The 19,556-nt window shown below is 34.4% G+C and overlaps 1 protein-coding gene across 2 annotated transcripts; it reads right to left on the reverse strand.

Annotated features, from left to right (window-relative positions):
• Positions 1-1,268: 1,268 nt before the first annotated feature.
• LOC111699647 (importin subunit alpha-5) lies at positions 1,269-18,899 on the reverse strand. 2 transcript variants are annotated; one of them, XM_023470370.1, is made up of 19 exons: positions 18,764-18,899; positions 17,027-17,119; positions 16,659-16,748; positions 16,091-16,173; positions 15,533-15,644; positions 13,367-13,476; positions 12,199-12,279; positions 10,279-10,396; positions 9,691-9,753; positions 9,541-9,631; positions 8,162-8,268; positions 7,516-7,569; positions 6,863-6,925; positions 5,790-5,832; positions 4,564-4,640; positions 3,535-3,615; positions 2,947-3,015; positions 2,351-2,407; positions 1,269-1,777 (listed from the first exon to the last, which is right to left on the reverse strand). In XM_023470370.1, the coding sequence occupies exons 1-19, from the start codon at positions 18,860-18,862 to the stop codon at positions 1,685-1,687; spliced, it is 1,584 nt and encodes a 527-aa protein (XP_023326138.1). In that variant the 5' UTR covers positions 18,863-18,899; the 3' UTR covers positions 1,269-1,684. The 2 variants fall into 2 exon arrangements, with proteins under 2 accessions (XP_023326138.1, XP_023326139.1); XM_023470371.1 differs by having other exon boundaries at positions 16,659-16,742; positions 18,764-18,898.
• Positions 18,900-19,556: the final 657 nt, after the last annotated feature.

Genomic DNA, 19,556 nt, shown 5'->3' on the forward strand with positions numbered 1-19,556 from the left:
TAAAAACTAAGAGAAATTATGAATAAATAATCGCAACAAATATCAAACAAGGGCCAGAGAGAAGAAAGAGGTGGCAGAGAATGGTGGATTCTCATTTGAACTACTCCTTTTTGAACTATTGTTCTTTTGAACTATTGTTCATTTGAACTACTGGCATGACGTCATATCCTGTAGTTCAAATCAGCACATTACTTGCTCATTTGAACTTTTTTTCTTCCAATTCAGTTTAAATTTTTTTATAATTATGAATTGTTAGGGACCATGAATTATTAGATAACATTTACACAGAAATGTTTCAAATGAACATAAAAAGTGTTCAAATGAACATAAAAATAATTCAAATGATCATAAAAATAGTTCAAATGAACAATAGTTCAAATTAAAAAAATTATAAAAAAATTGGTTAAATGAAAAAAGGGGTCTGTCCTAGAGAACGATTTTTGGACCCCCATCCCCCCCCCCCTCCTATCAATTTTGTACATGACCATTTTTTTCATCAAATTTATTATTATTTATTTATTATTTTAGGGTCAGGGCAGGTTAAGCTCATTTCTGGGCCGAGCACTGCGGCTAAGACGAGCTAAGGGGCCGAGCACTGCGGTCACATGACCAATACTAATTTGCTGAAAAATAAAAAAATGGTCATGTACAAAATTGATTCTATTTTTATGTTCATTTCAGCTATTCACGTGGTACCACGTGCAGTAGTTCAAACGAACAATAATTCAAACCGGAGTAGTTCAAATGGGATAGCATCCAGAGAATTGACCTGGCACAGTACAGGCAGTCAAATCAAATCAAATCTCACTTTTTAAGTAACTTAATTTAATTTAAATTGAGCTCACATTAAAAATAACATTCTCAATGCACAATGATACCTCTAAACTCTTCCGACTAAAATTCGTGGACAGACATCTGTACAAATCTCGCAAATGCGATGTAAATAGCCTTAAGATTTGAGATTACACTTGTGCTGGTTCTATACTATCCATCTATTCTGTGGCTATTGTACCCGGAAAAACTAGAATATTCAGTCAAATTCAAATTTTAACCGGGATTCTTTATGTTTTGCTGCACTGCCAGTAGGTAAAAGTTAGTATTTCTTAAATATGTAACAGCTTACAATAGACTTAAAATTCATCAGTTTAATCTTCATATAAAAAAGGAAAGCCAATCTTCAATGATCTGACTCAAGTGTTAAGGGATCTTTGTTAATCGCGTATGCCACTCCAAAGTTCATTTTACTTTTTTCTCTGAATTTCAACAAGAAAAACCATAAGGATATATTTAGTGCACAAAAACACATATTTCTGATCACAATTATAAATTCACATTTTAAATTGAATAAAGCCTTTCGGCTTGACCAAAGCAAAGTCTGCTCGATTCACATAATATAAAAATAAATGCTGAAGTCTTGAGAGTAAAAAAAATAAGTTTGTACACATCTGTTAATAGAAGCTGAATGCATATTGTCTTTTAGTCGGGAATCAGAAGTGGAATTCTTAATAATCCAAGGATTAAAGTTAAATCCAAGTAGATGAATATAAAAGAATTAATCTTTAACATACTTCCAGATTAAACTAAAATCCTTTACAGCTCAATTGAATTCCCTTCTAGTATTTAGAATTAGAAACAGAGTTTCCATGGAGTCGTGCATCAGAAGTTGAATCCCTTGAGTCGGGAATCAGAAGTTGAATCCCTGGCTTGGCATGTTGTTGGGTTCACTAAACTCAAATCCAGTTTCAGATTGTCGTGGGGCAGCTACGTCATCATCAACCTATGACAATGAACGGGTTTAGTATTTTATAGATGTTTTTAAGCGGAAGAGTTGATAATAAAAAAACAGTATCAGTGAAAATCAGGACGCAAAATGAGAACACGTGTTGAGTCTAGGGTTTCAGTAATTTTCCTTGATAAATTTGGTTCAGTAAAGGCCCTACGGAACCTTACCTGAAGCTGATGAACATAACATTTGAATACTAACGCCGGAACCTTTCTTTTCGTCACCGAATTAAGAATAAATACACCACCTAGATGTGCTAGGTGTGACATGCTGAAAAGTTTGTGGAGGTCGATATGATTGTATATAGTGTATCGAGTCTACGGGCGATTAATCCGGATCAATTTAAGATGATATCATTTCAGCACGTCACACCTGGCTCTGTGTGGCATCAAGGGGGTACATTTTTTTCAGTAAAGAATGTGTCCGCCATTTATTTTCCAAACGTTTCAACAAGTATTCAGGAAAGTTCCGTTGAGCCTTCACAACTAAATTAATCATGAAAAAATTATACCATAATATAACCTAAAATTCTGGTGATCTCGATTGGAAAATAAACCTAATTCTCACCTGATCCCCGTCAGGGAAGAAGGTTTCAATGATAGACAACGCCTTCTGATAGATAACCTAAACAACAATATTTTAAGATAAAGTTTATCAAATAGTTTTATACTTCGGATTCATCACTTTTCACAAAGACAAAAAGTTTTTAAAAATATAAAGCTGAAGTGCCAGGCGTTTCCCGTGTTATTTCATATGATCAACAAAAAAAATATTTTTTGAAATAAAAATTCAATATTTTTAGCTTATGTAACCCCCAGGTTCCCTCAACAAACAGCCCATTCGGTCCAGCCGGTTGGCCAGCTATAGCTAACAGATATACATACAAATTAAATATATGAGCGAAGAGCTCTAACATGTAGAATATAAACACATGAATTATACACCACTTTAAAGCAGAAAGTGTACTAGAACTTGGATAAGTTATATTCATACAACAACTATCATAAAATCTAAATTCTAGATTATAACATTAGTTTCAGCTTTCTTCAGAAACATTAATAAATTTATTTTAGAGTTCAAAACGAAAAAAGCAAAATCTTTGACAATTTCTATAGCTTTTTAAGGAATGAATGTCTTTACCCGCTGTTTGAAAAACAATTTACCTCGTTCTCATGAGACTGGAGAGCTTCAATTTTATCCAATCCTCCACATTCTTCAATCATAAGAGCAACCTAAATAATTAAATAAAGATGATGTGAACAATATTCAGGTTCCAAATATCTTGTGTCTAAAATTTAGTCTTTAAATGCTGAAATTTATTTTGACAAAAAAAGAATGGTTGCAGGAAATCATTATTATCAGGTAAAAAGACATAATATCAATTCCTTACAATCGTCTTTGAAGTTTCTTACATTGCAATTGATAACGTTAAGTCCAAATTCATTCAGAGTTAAAAATGTTGAGCGGTTCTTTATTTAAATGTATCTACAATTCCAACCAAATCCCCTGGCAACAAATCAATGAAAACTATAGGTTTATGCAACTGTATGATGTAAATTCTTTTTTGGGGAAAAAAAAATAAAAAATTGGACATCAAAAGGCAAGTTTTTCCTTCCCGATTCGATACTTTCAACCCAAATCTCCCCCCACCCCCCAAATCAGCTAATAAACCCTTAAAATATAAAACTTTTGAAAAACAAAATGTTCAAAGGTGGGGGAGATATTGAAATATTTTTAATATGTGAACTAACCTTGTCTGTTTCTCCAAGCTTATCAGCAGTGTTGAGGATATTAGTGATACCATCAAGAACAACATTGATAGTTTTATCATCCTGAAAATTAAGCAAAATAAATATTATGTTAAGGCTCAAGTGCTAAGGATCTGGATCCGCAAAAATATGCGGATTCACAGTTCCGGATCCAAGGGGAAAAATATCAAACAAATACTGCAAAACAAAACTTATTGCTCTCAAAACCCAAATGTGATTATGAGATTATCAAAAACTCCTAATTCTTCAATGGTACATCCAAGTTTTAGCACAAAAATAAGCAAAAATTAGAAATATTGTTTTAAAACTTTAGTTCAACAAATTAGTAAATCTTAAAAGAAACGTTCATGACCTGAGCCCGAATTTAATGAATTTGAGCAGAGTCTCAAATTCGCCATAAACCGGTTTCAATTGAGCACCGGCTAAAATCTTGAAACATTGAATACAATTTTAAGTAAAACCAACCATATTTGAGCCGCGTCTCAATTCTAAGCCGCGGCTCAAATTCAAATCGGCCTCTTTTTGCAAGAGTTCAGATTTGGATCCGGATGCTTTTTTCAGTGTAGATCCGGATCTGAATCAAAATTAAATGAATCATAGGCACTGCCGCAGAGATTTTGTAATGAACAAGTCACAGAATTTAAAACTTGTTAAAAAAAAGAAGTCTAAACTGAGGAAGTAAAGGGCCTTTTATAAAAAGTTTAATCATAATTCCCAACAGTTAGAGATGGACTCTTTCTACATTGTATGCCGTTCTCCTTGGTGTTCACGCTTGGCTTAATGAAAGTATTTGCAATATTAACTATGCAAACTTGAATTCAAGGTTAAATCGTTAAAAGGGAAAGTATTGTCCAATCAAACAAGTTTCGCAGTCTAAGAGATCAAACAAGTTTCCCAGTCTAAGAGATCAAACAAGTTTCGCAGTCTAAGAGATCAAACAAGTTTCGCAGTCTAAGAGATCATACAAGTTTCGCAGTCTTAAGAGAAAAAACCGAATGCATTATTTTTTACCTTTGCTGCGAGAAGATCAGTGAATGGTTTGAGCACACCCTCTCCACACAATTGTACAATTTGTTCTACACTTCCGCCTAAATATATCTTAATTAAAATTAAAATGTTTGATTCAAAGTAAAATACAGCGAGACCCAGAATACCCAGGGTAGACAACTGTTAACTGAACAACTACAGTTATGGTTTAGTTTTGAATAGTCCAATAAAATGAAGCACAGCATTTGTGCAGTGTACACAGACCCATTTCACTGATAAGATTAGTTTTGAAGCGATGATTTAACAATTTAACATTTAGATTGCTTCGTCTTCTTCCTATTCCACATCTTTAGGTATCCAGTTGAAGCTCTGAACAGTCTAGCCCAACTTCAGTGAAACCCTTAATAAAAAATACGTCGGAAAAATTTATCAAATGTCGTCTTGACAATTTTTCAATGAGTTTTACTATATTACGTATATTTCAGTATTTGCGAAAATAAATAGCCATGAATATGCGGGAACCTTTTTAAGAGTTCCATATAATCATTTAATTAAAAAACTAAATATCTGCAACATTCCATTATCAGAAAGTGAGGAATACGACATTTGATGAATTCTTTAGATGTATTCGTTATTAAGGGGTTCACTGTAGCAAAATCATAAAGAAGTAGATTTAAAAAACAGAATGTTCGCCAATTGTTCCAAACTTAATTATATATGAAGAGAAAATCCAAGCAACAATATTATTTCCTTCTATGGATGATGGATTCTTAAATTTGTATATACCCTAGAGAAAAACCTTATTTACTCTGCACCAATCGTAGAACAGTTCGCAGGACATTTTGCATTATAATTTATTTCTAGTTTCTGCCTGCTTTGGTTTAAAACCCCAAAATTGTACATTTCAGCTTCAAAACTCTAACTCAGGGATTATAAGCGTAATTAAGGTGTTCCTCTATGCACACAGAACCCTTAAAAGCCTTGTTTTACCAAGTTTGAATTAGCCATTGATGTTTAGATTTTAATAGTGGTTTATCAAACAAGTCACATGCGCATTTCAACTCCAGGAAAATTAAAAGAATTATTAGAATTAAATACATAAACATAGAAAAAAGACCATTTATTACACAGTTTTGATCTGATAAAGCTGGTTTTAAGAATATTGTTGAGAATCGGACATTGTCATCTTTGCAAGTAAGGCCACTATAAATAAACCTTTAACAGTCCTTTTAGCAAGGTTTCTATACTACCTGAAGTCAAGTTTGTAACGGCCCATGCTGCTTCCTTTTGAGCCTGTAAAAATAAAAATAAAAAATATTTTTTTTAGGGGTGATTTTCGGTGTCTGCAAGGAAGCAAAAGGAAAATAAAAAGTCTCCCTATACTGGAAAGTTTTGATGATAAAATATTCTCCAACTTTTTCACATAAATTGTAAAAACTCTGTTGTTGCTATGGGAATTTTGAATTTCGGAGGCATACGCTCTAGGCTTAACCTTTCAAAATTCGAACTTTTACAAAAAAAAAAACCATAATGATGATTAGTCTTAAAGGGAATGAAAAGGAAAAATGAGAGAGGGTATAGACAACACCTGCCAATCTCAGGAGTTGAACGAGACATATAAGTTATCTATCTGATGTTCCTTCTCGAGAAATTAATATAATATAAAGGAGTAGGTTTAAACAGATCATATTCAGCAAATACGCAAACAATCTGAAAACAATTATATCCCACAGAAACCTGAGAATACCAGGTTTGCTTCCATTATAGTTTTTTAATTTTTATTTTGCATTTTTCATTGATATAATTGATATTATTTTTAAGTCCGTATTACGTCACAAGAACTCCCGCCAATGTAAGTGCAGTATACTGGTCACATGATAGACAGAAATCCCATTACCAGTATACTGCACTGCCATTGGCTGAAATTCTGGTGACGTAATACGGACTATACGGACTATATATAATAATATTATCAATTGTATCTACTAAAATGCAAAATAGAAAATATAATGTTGGCAAACCTCAGATTCTCAGGCTCCTGTGGGATATAATCGTTTTCAGATTGGTTGCGTAATTGTTAAAAATGATCTGTTTAATGCTACAACGTTTATACAAAATCTGACATATGTCCGTTTTGGTATAATTTTGACACAGTTTTATGTCAATTTCTCGAGACAGAAACATAAGATAGACGTCTTATCAGTATCGTTCAAAACCTAAGATTCTCAGGTTTTATCCTATACCCCCTTTCATTTTCCTTTACAGTCTCTTTAAGCATTAGGTATTTCTACAATTTGGTTTAACGTTGGTTAAGTTAACATACCTTGAAGTCTCCCTTGACCAAGATATCGATCAGTGGTGGCACGCATCCAGCATTTATCACCAACTAATAAATAATATTCTAAATATTCTAGACTAGATACTTCTTTGTAATACAGTCAGCACCAACTAATTGATTTAATAATTTAAGTTTCTATACACAAGAAAATTGTACTTAATACTTAGGTCATTCCACGTAACATAGATCTGCTTACGGGAAATTATGAAGAAAACACCCACCGAAGGTTTGATATATACAAAAAGGTCAAAACGGATTTTACGTTTCTTTTGAATATCTAAATAATACATTACAGTCAACTGATCCGAGTTTTAACCTGAATTTTAGAAAATGCCACCTTGGAAAATTTAAGCAAATTCATATTTTCATTTTGAAGCAAAAAGCCAAAATCCTAAGTCAACTGCATGACTGTCAAGACTCAGCCTGAAATTGTTTTTATTTTGGCGATTTTACTGATTTACTTTTGAAAAAAAATCGTAAAAACCCAAAATAAAGCTTGATTAAGCCTTGACACTACAGTTACATTTGATTCATACAATTTCTTTAAAAATGCATTCACTCAAAATTCCCTAGGCGTCATTTTCTGAAAATTGAGATTAATTTTTAACGGCAAAATGTAAAAGTAAACAAACGCAGACCTGAATTTGTTCTGTGTTGCCAGCTGTTATATTTGAGATGGTCCAAGCAGCTTCCTACAAATACATTAATTTAAGTTTATTTATTTACCGATTTAATGAATAACTTGAGCAAATGTTAAAAAAGACATCAATTGATAAAATTTAACCAGAAACAGGGATTGGCAATTTACTTTATCTGTTCTTTTGATCAATGACCATTCAAGTTGTTTATGCTTTCAGGGACAAAATTTAGTAAATAACGAGAAGTAGCTGAACCGCGTAGACATAGTTCAATCACTTCTATTTAATGGAGAAACCTGAAAAAAATGATTCCAGAACGGTGGAAATGCATTGAGAAGAACGAGGGGGGGGGGCTAAAATAAAGGTCAGTAAGTCAAATATTTATAAACCTTATCCCACTCGACTCTAAGACTATCTTATCATCAAAAGGTACCAAAAAGAGACCCATTCTATAGGATTAACATGCCTTCAGCAAATTAGAATATACATTTTTATCATACAAATTTGGATATAATCTGCATTAATTTTTAAAACTATTCAGTCTCCTAATTATTAGGTTTCCCAAAAAAAATCCGAATGCGCGCAAAGCTATGAAGTGTATCTCAACGGACGGCACGCAGATAACAAAATCTAGAAAAAATCTTACTTTCAGAATATTTCCCTTTGGATGCTGGAGAAGACGGGCAAACACTGGAAGTGCATTACACTGGAGAACAGCGTCAGTTTGTTGGTCGTTTCCGGTAACAATATTTCCTGGATAAGTTCAGATTTAATTCAGAAACAATATTTCCTGGATAAATTCATATATAGTTCAGAAACAATATTTCCTGGATAAATTCATATATAATTCAGAAACAATATTATATCGGATCTGTTCGGTTCCATAGCAGTAAAGCTATCATGTTAAGAGTTCCCATTATTACACGGTTCAGGAGAAGAAATGTCAATATTGTTTGCTTCCTAGCGTTTAAGAATGCTTATTCTTACACTGACCCAGTGAAGTCCTGTAGGTGCAGAATTTTCATTCTTTACCACTTAGTTCGTGTAAGAATGGAAATTATTACACGGTCAGAGTGTGAAAGAATTATATTCATACACGCTCAAGCATAGAAGAAGGGAAATTATTATACACTAGTTGAAGAATATTTATTCTTACACGCCGCTCCTTATATTAATTATTTCAACATAGATCAATATTGATAAACAAATTATTTTGTAATTACCATTTCAATCTCAAAACTTTTTCGTTTTCAGAATTATTAAAATACCTTAATTCAGAAGATTCCTTTTAAATCTTAACCCTAGAAGAGTGGAAGGGGAGGGGGGCAACCCCCTGTATAAAATTAACATAGCCCGCATTTCTGTCTTTCTTTCTTTTTTTCAGGAAGATTAAGGATCTAATATCCAGCAAACGATTTCTTCTGTAAAGATCTCACTATTTTGATCAGTAGATTAAGAAAACTCACTACTTTCTAAAAACTCGGGGCACATTCAACATGCTATATTTTAATATAGCATACTCTTGAAAAACCGAGCAAATGTATTACAAATTGGTGACCTAACTAGACTAAGGAAATAATCAGACCACATGCATTATTTTCAAATGAAAACTCATCTTTTTAACATTTAGCATTATATAATTAGAAGAAAAAAAAAGTGATTATCGGAATAAGAACATCATAAAATGTAAAAACTTATTTGCAACCTTTCATAATGTCAATTGTTCCAACTTGAAATAGTCAAATTTCACAAGAAGCTTTTTTAACTATAATTTCTTGGGTATTTACTGTTTAGTCATGGAACCTCACAAATATGATATAATATTAATCTTCTGTAATACTGAAAATTCTTAACGAGATGAAACGATATGTTTAAATATAATTCATAAACACTATTTCTTGAAAATATTCAGAAACAATTTTTTACCCGGGTAAATTTAGATATAATTAGGAAATAAATTAAAATTTGTAGGCTTAACCAAATACATGAATTTAGATTAATTACCCCCTCCACCTCATGAATTACCTAGAGTGCGGAGGGACGGAGTAACCACAGGAATATTTCCTGAGTCAAGAAGCTGGATAAGGCGGGGGATAACGCCGGAGTTAACAACCTCCTAGAAAACAATAATGCATACATAAAGAAGCTAGATAACATTATATTAATTAGTTTTACCTGAATCTTGTCATTTGTCCCGTCAGTCAGGTAGGATAGGGCCCAACAGGCATCAGCAAGCACCTAGATTTAACAACGTGAAGTTTAGAACCAAATTTAACAATCCTTTAAAAATGTTATTTCTTTAATCAAAATTTATATTTTCATTTTGAGAATCACATTTTATCTTATGTTAAATATAATTGTTCATTATTAGTATTCGGTGTTATTAGCCAATTCAACCAACTTAAAAGGTTATGATTAAGTTTTTGTTTTAAAAATCCACGAAAATGCAACAGCTTTACTTTGGATAAGACTATAAAGAAATTAAGTCTTTTTTTGCTACATTCATAACTCATAATAACCAAGAAAAAAGCTGTGCTGTATGGAGGCTCGTTTACTGCATAGCGTAGGCTTTGTCTGCGTAGTGGAGGCTTGGTCTGCCTAGCGAATCTGGGAGGCGTTCGGGGGTTCCCTCCCTACCGACATGAGATGTGACCACACTGGTTGATAATAAGCAGATTTGCAGGTATCACAGGCAGACACATTTGTATCTCCCCCCCTCCCTATTTACACTGACCTAGATAAGAGGGGGGGGGGGGTACTGACCTCTGAATCATCATGATTGATAAGAGTGTTGAGAGTAGGTAAACATTGTTTCACCACCTCGAAGGGAGGGGGAGGGTTCTTGTTACGACACAGGTTAGAGATTGTCCAGGTTACATTCCTAATTGAAAAATACATTTCATAAGAAAACAGGGATGGACAGGGTCACTCAAAAAGGATGAGACTTCAATGCTCACTCCTACAAATTCAGTGATCTGAGAGTTACTCTTTGTCATCTGCCTTTGACAAAGGCTTACTCAGAAGCGTAAAACCGTGAACGTGAAACAAGTCTTAATAAAATTTTGGGATTTTGTTTTTAAAGTCTCTTTCTTAGCGGGTACTGGTAGTCCTGTATACTGAAAATATATTTATAAATTGGTAGCTGTTATTAACTTGTATTGCGTCTAAATGGTGCACTGTTATACAATGTTAAATGGTTATTACTTTTTCCGTTACAAAATCTACCATCTAGTAAATCCTTAAAATTTATACCCGGCATGGTATTAAAATTAAAATAACCATGTATACAAGGAGAATTAATAGAAGGAGGGGGCGATTGGGTTTCCGTATACTTGTCTGAGACGTTTTGGACTGCTGAAGAACTAGTTTTTGCGTAACAACAATAATAAAGATTGTAAACAATAACACAAATGATAAACACAGGGTGGCCAAAACTTTTTTGAACCCATCCGTACAAAAATCCGTACATTTTCAGAAGAAATCCGTACAATCCGTACAATTTTCGAAAAACAATCCGTACAATTTAAAAAAAAAATCAGTACAATCCGTACATTTTTTTAAACCAATCCGTACATTTTTAAAGATCCGTACATTTTTTTTAAAAATCTGTACAATCAGCACAATTTTCGAAAAAAATCCCATTTTTGAAAAAAAAAAATTAAAATTCAATTTTTCATTCGTTGTCTTTTGTGTTCAGTTCATGTAAGAGGGTTTAAACTTCTTCAGCAAGAATCAATCTGTAAAAAATTGGCTTCATACATATATACAAACTAAATACTGGGTACATGATACTAGGTGCATGATACTGGATACTGGATACATGATACAGGGTACATGATACAGGATACAGGANATAAGTACTTATGGAACATATTCTCAAATAAACACTTCTTGGACATATCTCGAAAATTATGAATGAATTTTGATTGTCAATTGAAACATTAATCAATCTAATATTATTTAGAATGCAGAAAATAAGTTAAACTAACTTCATTTTGACGAGATTTTTTTTTATTTTCATGAAAAATTTGCTGAAATGAGTGAAAATTTTAAAAAAAACGGTGTATTTTCCAGGATAAAATCCGTACAATCCGTACAATTTGAAAACAAATCCGTGCAATCCGTACAATTTTAGGGTTAAAAAAATCAATCCGTACATTTTGGCCACCCTGTAAACAGACATCTGACATCTCTGGCGCGTTAGATGAAGATTCACCGTACACTACCTCATGTTTGTTTACATTAGATCGGCTGCCTTTGTTATTGTTACGCAAAAACTAGTACTTCAGCAGTCCAAAAACGTCATAGCAAAGTGTACGGAAACCCTATCGCCCCCTCCTTCTATTCAATTCTCCTTGCATGTATATATAATAGAATGGATTGGATATATCATAGTCAAGGTTGTGTTTTTTTTTCGCTGCAGTATGTTACGACATTGGATCCTGGACTTGCAGTTTTTCTTTGGTTTTCGTTAAATTAATAAATGTCAAAGGAATATAGAAAAACATTGAAAGTCTTCACAACTTGGTGAAATTTAGCCTCCTTCTTTGCATCATAAGTTGTTGGGAGATACTCAAGATAACCTTGGATAAATTTAATATTTTGAATTTTTATAAAATTTCTCAATATCTCGGTCAATTTGTCGAGTAGAATTTTTTTTTTCAGGGGTGTTGGACTGTTTACCTGAGGAATATAATCTTGATATCAGGCATATTAACCAGGTTTAGCAGAGGTGTAACAACTCCATTGTTGATCACGAAATCCCTGAAAACAAATAGCCAATCAATGAACCTAATTAAAAAAAACAAATTTGAGTTTCTTACTATTTCTTAACAATTACAGGTCAATCTTTTTCTCCCTAATCGTTATGTTAAAAATACTAAGAAGTAGATGGAGTTGATAAAACTGTGGCGTTTTTGGGTAGGTCAAAAACGAATTTTTTTGTTGACAGATTGCAAGTTAATGGACATAGTTGCTTGGTTCGTTAAGGATTTAGAACTGCTGAAGGCACCACACAAATGATGTGATCCCAACATTTCAAAACTTAGATTTTTTTTATCAAGAAAATAAGAAGAAAATAAGAAAAAAATAAGATTGTATGTTTAAAAACTATCAATTTTGATCAATTTTAGTTAATTTTCTCAAAAGGTAAAATTTGTAGGGAGAGGAAATGTTAGAAAAAATCCAATGGACTTTTTTAATTTAAAAAAACCTTTGCGACATTTCACAACAAAAAGGCATGGCGAGGCATTATATGTTTAGAGGTCTGAACTTTGGTGTGTGAAGAATTGTTATTTACAATATCCATTAAAGCACTTAAAATAAAGCTTTCATCCCTCAATAAGATTTTTGCCCGTTATTGGATATTGATCCCAGATTCACAGTACAAGAGTTCAGCCTTCGTTAAATGGGTGGGTTACTGTGTATTTATAAGAATTAAGAAAAAAGTAATATTTTTGTAGATCTGAGGGGAAATACGAAAAATTGGACATGAAAAGGTAAGTCTGTTAATAATTTTTCATACTATTTACTTTTTACTTTGTTAATAATTTTTCATACTTCTAACTTTTTAATTTTAAGTTTACTTTTTCCCTAAAAAGCATTTATTTTTCACAATTAAGCAAATAAACTAACAAAAAATTTTGCAATACGCGCAACTTCTCCGAACGTTGGGGGGGGGGGGGGGATGATTATTTAGGAAAATTGCACCCCTAGTTCATTAAGTTCCACAATACACATTTCATAATTAAAAACGAGAATTCCATTAGTATCTGGTTCTCTCTAGTAAAGTTTTAAATTACAAATTACAAAATTAAAAACGAGATTTCCACTATTATGGTTCTCTCTGTACCTCATATTAGGACCATCTCCAGCAATATTGCCTAGAGCCCAGACAGCCTGCTCGCACACATTCTCCTCTCCAGACTTGATCAAGTTTATAAAGTGTGGAACAGCACCAGCCTGAATACAAAAGGTCAAGAGTTAACATTTTTTGATAAAGTCACCCTTGTCCACCGAGGGGAGGACGGCAAACCACAAAATTTCTCGTCAGTCACAGTATCCTTATTCCAATATAATTTTTTACGTATCTAATCCTCCTAGATAAACCTTTTTTAAAGATCTGACCAAGGTAAGGCATGAGTGAAATATTGAAATTGTGAAAATTGAAAAAAATGCGTCAATAGAAAGGGAGGGGGGGAGGCATGAATAATATTACTTTCCGGAAAATAGTGTTTAGACATAACTTTGTATTGTCATAGGACGCTGATTTTTTTGCATGACAACTCACTTATATGTATTGTAACTGCGAAATGCAATTTCAAAAAGATCGGTGCAAATGTGCGCGCGCGCAGTTAAAAAATACGATTTTTTCAAGTTTTCGCGTGCTTTCGTTAAATGAACTGGAATGCATTGCCTCTACGGAACTTAATAACTCAAGAAATGTTAAGATATTTAAAACAGGACTCGAGAAAATAACATTTTAAAACTGTGCCAGGTATCAGTGTTACGGAGGATGATACTGTCCAGGATAATACTAAACTGAACACTGTTCAGTCCAGAACCAACACAAAATTTGCCTTATGGACCCTTGGGTCTCCTGCGAATAACTATTCCAAGTATTCCAGTTAAGTATAGTTAAAACCATAGCATTTTTCTGGGTAGTTCCTTGGGGAAGAGGTATGCCAAATATTTTGAAATTTATTTTAAATCGCGAAAGTTAGCCATGCACCCATCATTAGAGATTTAAATCTAATCTAAATAAAGTTGGACATCATTCTCATGGGTTTGAAGATCCAACATGAAGTAATCATTGCAATACTTGACTCTTATCTTATCTACATTGTATGCCCTAACGTGGCCAGATTTAAAAAAAAAAAGTTATCTCTGAGAATCAGAAATTTTAGTTTTAATAATCAAAGGAAGAGGATTCTGAGAAGGCTCGGATGAAAAAATAAGAAAATGTGGCTCGGACGGGAATATAAGAGAATGTGGTTCGGACGAGAATATGAAGAGAATGTGACTCGGACAAAAAATTGTTGTGGCTAGTCTTCCTTCTCTCGTCCACTCCTCCCTCTATCCCTCGTCGTATTTTGTCCCCAAAGCAAAGTCAAAATAAACTTTAACATTCTTCAGTTTAAGCAATTTTTTATGCGGCTGAAATATTTGCGGATATAGTGAATCTATATTTAGCAAGCTGAAATATTTGAGACTATAGCGGATCTATATTTAGGAAGCTAAAACATTTGCGGATATAGCGGATCTTTATTTAGGAAGCTGAAATGTTTGCGAATATAGCGGATCTATATTTAGGAAGCTAAAACATTTGCGGATATAGCGGATCTACATTTAGGAAGCTAAAACATTTGCGGATATAGCGGATCTACATTTAGGAAGCTGAAATGTTTGTGGATACAGCGGATCTATATTTAGGAAGCTGAAATGTTTGCGGATATAGCGAATCTATATTACTGAAGATGAAATGTTTGCGGATATAGCGGAGATCTATATTTAGGAAGCTGAAATGTTTGCAGATTTAATCTTTGTGGAGAAACAATCTCAAGAACTGACGAGGGTCAACCCAAACCGAAATATATTTTCAATAAATGTGGAACTAGCATCTACTTTTTTACTCTACAGAGGTTTGGTTCATCACCATCACTGAATTTTAAATCTATGTTAAGGAAGCTGAAATGTTCCGGATATAACGGATCTATATTTAGGAAGCTGAAATGTTTGTGGATATAGCGGATCTATATTTAGGAAGCTAAAACATTTGCGGATATAGCGGATCTATATTTAGGAAGCTGAAATATTTGCGGATATAGCGGATCTATATTTAGGAAGCTAAAACATTTGCAGATATAGCGGATCTACATTTAGGAAGCTAAAACATTTGCGGATATAGCGGATCTACATTTAGGAAGCTGAAATGTTTGTGGATACAGCGGATCTATATTTAGGAAGCTGAAATGTTTGCGGATATAGCGGATCGGGATCTTAACAATGCCTTGTTTACCTCAACCACAGCCTTGGTCTGCTCAGATGACCCACTGGCAATATTGGTGAGAGCCCAGGCAGCTTCAAATTGTAGATTGGGCTGATCAACACGACCAAGGAACTCAACCAATCTTAATAATGAAGATTCAACATGTGGTATATTTTCTTGAACCATTCCTCCCCGTTCTTCAAAATTATTTTCCATATTATTTAATTAGTTTCAGGAATTCAGATCATTTCAACTGGAAAAATATAAGAAAAATATGTCAGTTACAAAATGAAGATTAAAGGCCGAAGGGGTATATTTTCTTGACTACCCCCCCCCTCTCCCCTTCATAAGTTATCTTGGACATTAAGATATTTTTTAAAACCCTCCCCCCTCCAGACACTACAAAAAAGTATTCATTTATCCCTGAAAATCATTTATATTCCCCAATTATGCGAATAAAAACGCTAAAATTACGCTTGGAAAAAAAGATTTAAGAAAATATACACCTCTATTTAAAACTAATATTAATTTTTTTTTTAATTTAAGTTTCTGAAAGTACAAACTAGATATTTTTTAAGACATGCGTACCTGGGTAGTATCCCTAGATTGATGAACACATCAATTGGAGGATTTCGCTCACGGCTCAAAATCTTACGCGCAGATTGCGTAGCCTAAAACATGCAACAAATTATCTTCAATACTTCCAAATACTGAGGAAAATGCTTTATATAAACATAAAAATTATGCTGAAGGGGCCTCGACCGTTAAGTGAAGGAATGTGTGACATGTCCTATTCCATACAATACCCTCGAAAGTTATGTTTAATCAAGAATGCCGAATGGAAATTATGTCAACGTGAAGTTTTTCAGAAATTTGATTAATTGTTGTTCTTTGTACAAGTGATGGGCGGAATTTTGTGAATGAACTATCAAAATTGATCAGTCACTGTAAGCTTGAAAAATGACGAAGTGTTCAAAATCGTAGAGAATCGAACATGTCCCTCAACAATAGTGACTTAAAATTACGCCCTATAGTCAATTCAAGTAAATAAGAACTCTTCATTACTATCGGAAACTTTGAATTTCAAAAAACGACTAGGATTGTCAAGAAATATAAAAAAATAAAATCCAAGCGTACAATTGAGTATTTGATTGACCTGGAATTGACGGACTGGATCTCCACACAGAATACCATTCTGGATCTCTTCTATAGAGAGAAGAGCTGCTGCCTGCTTACTCTCCTGATCCAATAATTAGACAAATAAATAAAGTTCAGAAGCGTTTCGATTGGAAGACGTATTATTCTTCATTATCCTGAAAACCCTCCCCTCTTTTTTTCTCCTTGAATTTAACTGGATTCTCGGAAGCTGGGAAATTAATTGAATGTCGATAAAAAAAAAACTTTTTCTAGGGGAAACCCTCAAGTAATAGAAAACCTGACCCTTTTACTAAAAACTGGAGATTGAAGTGAAATTTTTTTAGTCTTTCCCCAAAAAATATAACCCGACCCAGATATAATAAACACCTGGAGAGGACTCAGAGGTTCTTCATCAGTTGCAACATTCCTTCTTTTAGAGAGCATATCATCCTTCTTGTTCTTTCGGAGCTCCACAGACACCTGCAAATATATTTATTTAATATTCCAATGAATATTAGGACATCCTGTATTAGAACCAACAATTTAACTCACTAAATGGTCATTTAGAGGAAGGGAATCTCCTGCCGTCATGAGCCTGAACTTTGCAGATTTATTAAGCAGTACGAACCTCTGCCATACATTAGAGCCTCCGCTATGCATTAAACGAGCTTATGCAATAAAGCACCGCTTTTATAAAACTTGGTTTTACGTGCAACGAGATAAAAAATTTTTTACAGGAGAACGAGGGCTGCAGCTAGGCCGAGCACCGCGGATAACCTGAACATTTTATAAAACTGAGACAGAATACTGAAAATACCAAAATCACAGTGCAACCAATTTAGTCCCGACAAACCCAAAGGGTTACTCAAAAAATTAGACTTCAAAGACGATTGTACTAAATTCATACTTCAGTCTGCTGGGTCCGTCCTAGTATACGATTGTTGGACCCCCCTCCCCCTCCTCCAATCAATGTTGTGCATGACCACTTGTTTTTCAGCAAAACTTTAATAGTTTATTTTTATTATTTTTGAGTTGACTATCCTGGGCCGAGGTCTGCGGCAAGGACCGAGCGCAGCGGCTAGGACCGAGCGCAGCGGCTAGGCAAGAGCGCAGCGGCTAGGACAGGCTAGGGGGCCGAGCGCTGCAGCCACATGGGTAATTTCCTAGTATACGATTTTTGGACCCCCCCCCCCTCCTATCAATTTTGTACATGGGTCTGACAAGAAGTTTCTTAACTTAACCTAACCCGTGGCCGCAGCGCTCGGCCCAGAAAGTATCTTAACTTAACCCAACCCTAAATAACAAAAAAAATAATAAATTTGCTGAAAAATGAATGGTCATGTACAAAATTGATAGGAGGGGGGGGGGGCTGGGGGGGGTCCAAAAATCGTATACTAGGACAGACCCGCCACATGATTAATTTTACAATATGTAACAAATTGATGGGAGAGGGGGGATAGAGGAGGGGTCCGAAAATAGTTCTCTAGGAATTTACCCGGCAATGATTCCATGCATTAATGAACTTGTTCAATATATACTAAATCATAAATTATGCTGAACATATTTTCAAACAAATATTCCATCCAAGAACTTAGTTTTAATTAGTTAAATGTAGTCTTTATAGGCTCATCTTAAAATCCTGTAATTTACATTTGTTGGAGCGGGTCTGTCCTGAACGACTTTTGGACCCCTCCTCGCCCCTCCTATCAATTTTGTACATGACCATTTTTATCCGTCAAATTTATTGATATTTATTTTTTTTATTATTTTAGGGTTAGATTAGGTTAAGCTCATTTCTGGTCCGAGGGCTGCGGCTAGTACAGGCTAGGGGGCCGAGCGCTGCGGCCACAAACTTTCTGGGCCGAGCGCTGCGGCCACGGGTTAGGTTAGTTAACGACACTTTCTGGGCCGAGCGCTGCGGCTAGGATGGGCTAGGGGGCCGAGCGCTGCGGCCACGGGTTAGGTTAAGTTAAGAAACATCCTATCACACCCATGTACAAAATTGATAGGAGGGGGGGGGGACTCCAAAAATTGTATACTAGGAAATTACCAATACAAAATTGATAGGAGGGCGGGGGGAGGGGTCCAAAAATCGCTCTCTAGGAAATTACCAATGAAGCATACCTCGTTTCGTCGACGCCTAAGTTCGTCTTTGTCTTTCCCGGCATTTTTGAAAGCCTTCAGACGATTCTCGTTATTGGTGGGGACGGCTGCGACAGGCATTTTATTATCTAGAAACCGACAGCTTCAATACAACTATATGATGCACGTGCAGAACTTATAAATGTCTTTATTTGAAAATATTGCCGACTTTAAATAGTTGATAACTTAATAAGTGATAATATGGAGCACAACGACTGATACGAGTTCACTTGGAGACTGACATCTTTTTATTTTAAAAATTTCGCGCAATTTACAGATAATTTGGCGGTTTGAAGAAAGAAAGAATGATCAGCTGATTTTACTTTTTCCGGTCTTAGAAATAAATATTTAAAAGACGACATTTATAAAAGCTGTTGTTATAAGAAAGAAGTTATGTGAACTGGACTAGCGCTTAAAATTGGGAAACGGAACAACTTGTTAAAAAAATCTAGTCAAAGGGTCTTAGGGTGTTTTGAATAAACATGAATTAGATATGTTTTAGTTCTTAGTGGGAGCTTAAATAATACAGGGGGGAAATTCCGGGGGGTATATAGCTGTGAGGGTCAGCCAAAGTAAACTTATTCCATAAACCTCTTATTCATGTCAAATAAGGCTTGGCCCCTTAAGATTTTTTTTTTTTTTTGAGAGAAGTTTTTAATTTTTTTAAAATGTAATGGATTAGTAAAGAAATTCGAACGAAAACCCGTTATTTCATTGAAAACTCCTAAAATAGGATTTTTCATCATGTTACTCTGACTAAATCAAGGATTTGGTG

This window comes from Eurytemora carolleeae, unplaced genomic scaffold (assembly GCF_000591075.1).
Source record: "Eurytemora carolleeae unplaced genomic scaffold, Eaff_2.0 scaffold339, whole genome shotgun sequence".
NCBI classification, from domain to species: Eukaryota; Metazoa; Arthropoda; class Copepoda; order Calanoida; family Temoridae; genus Eurytemora; species Eurytemora carolleeae.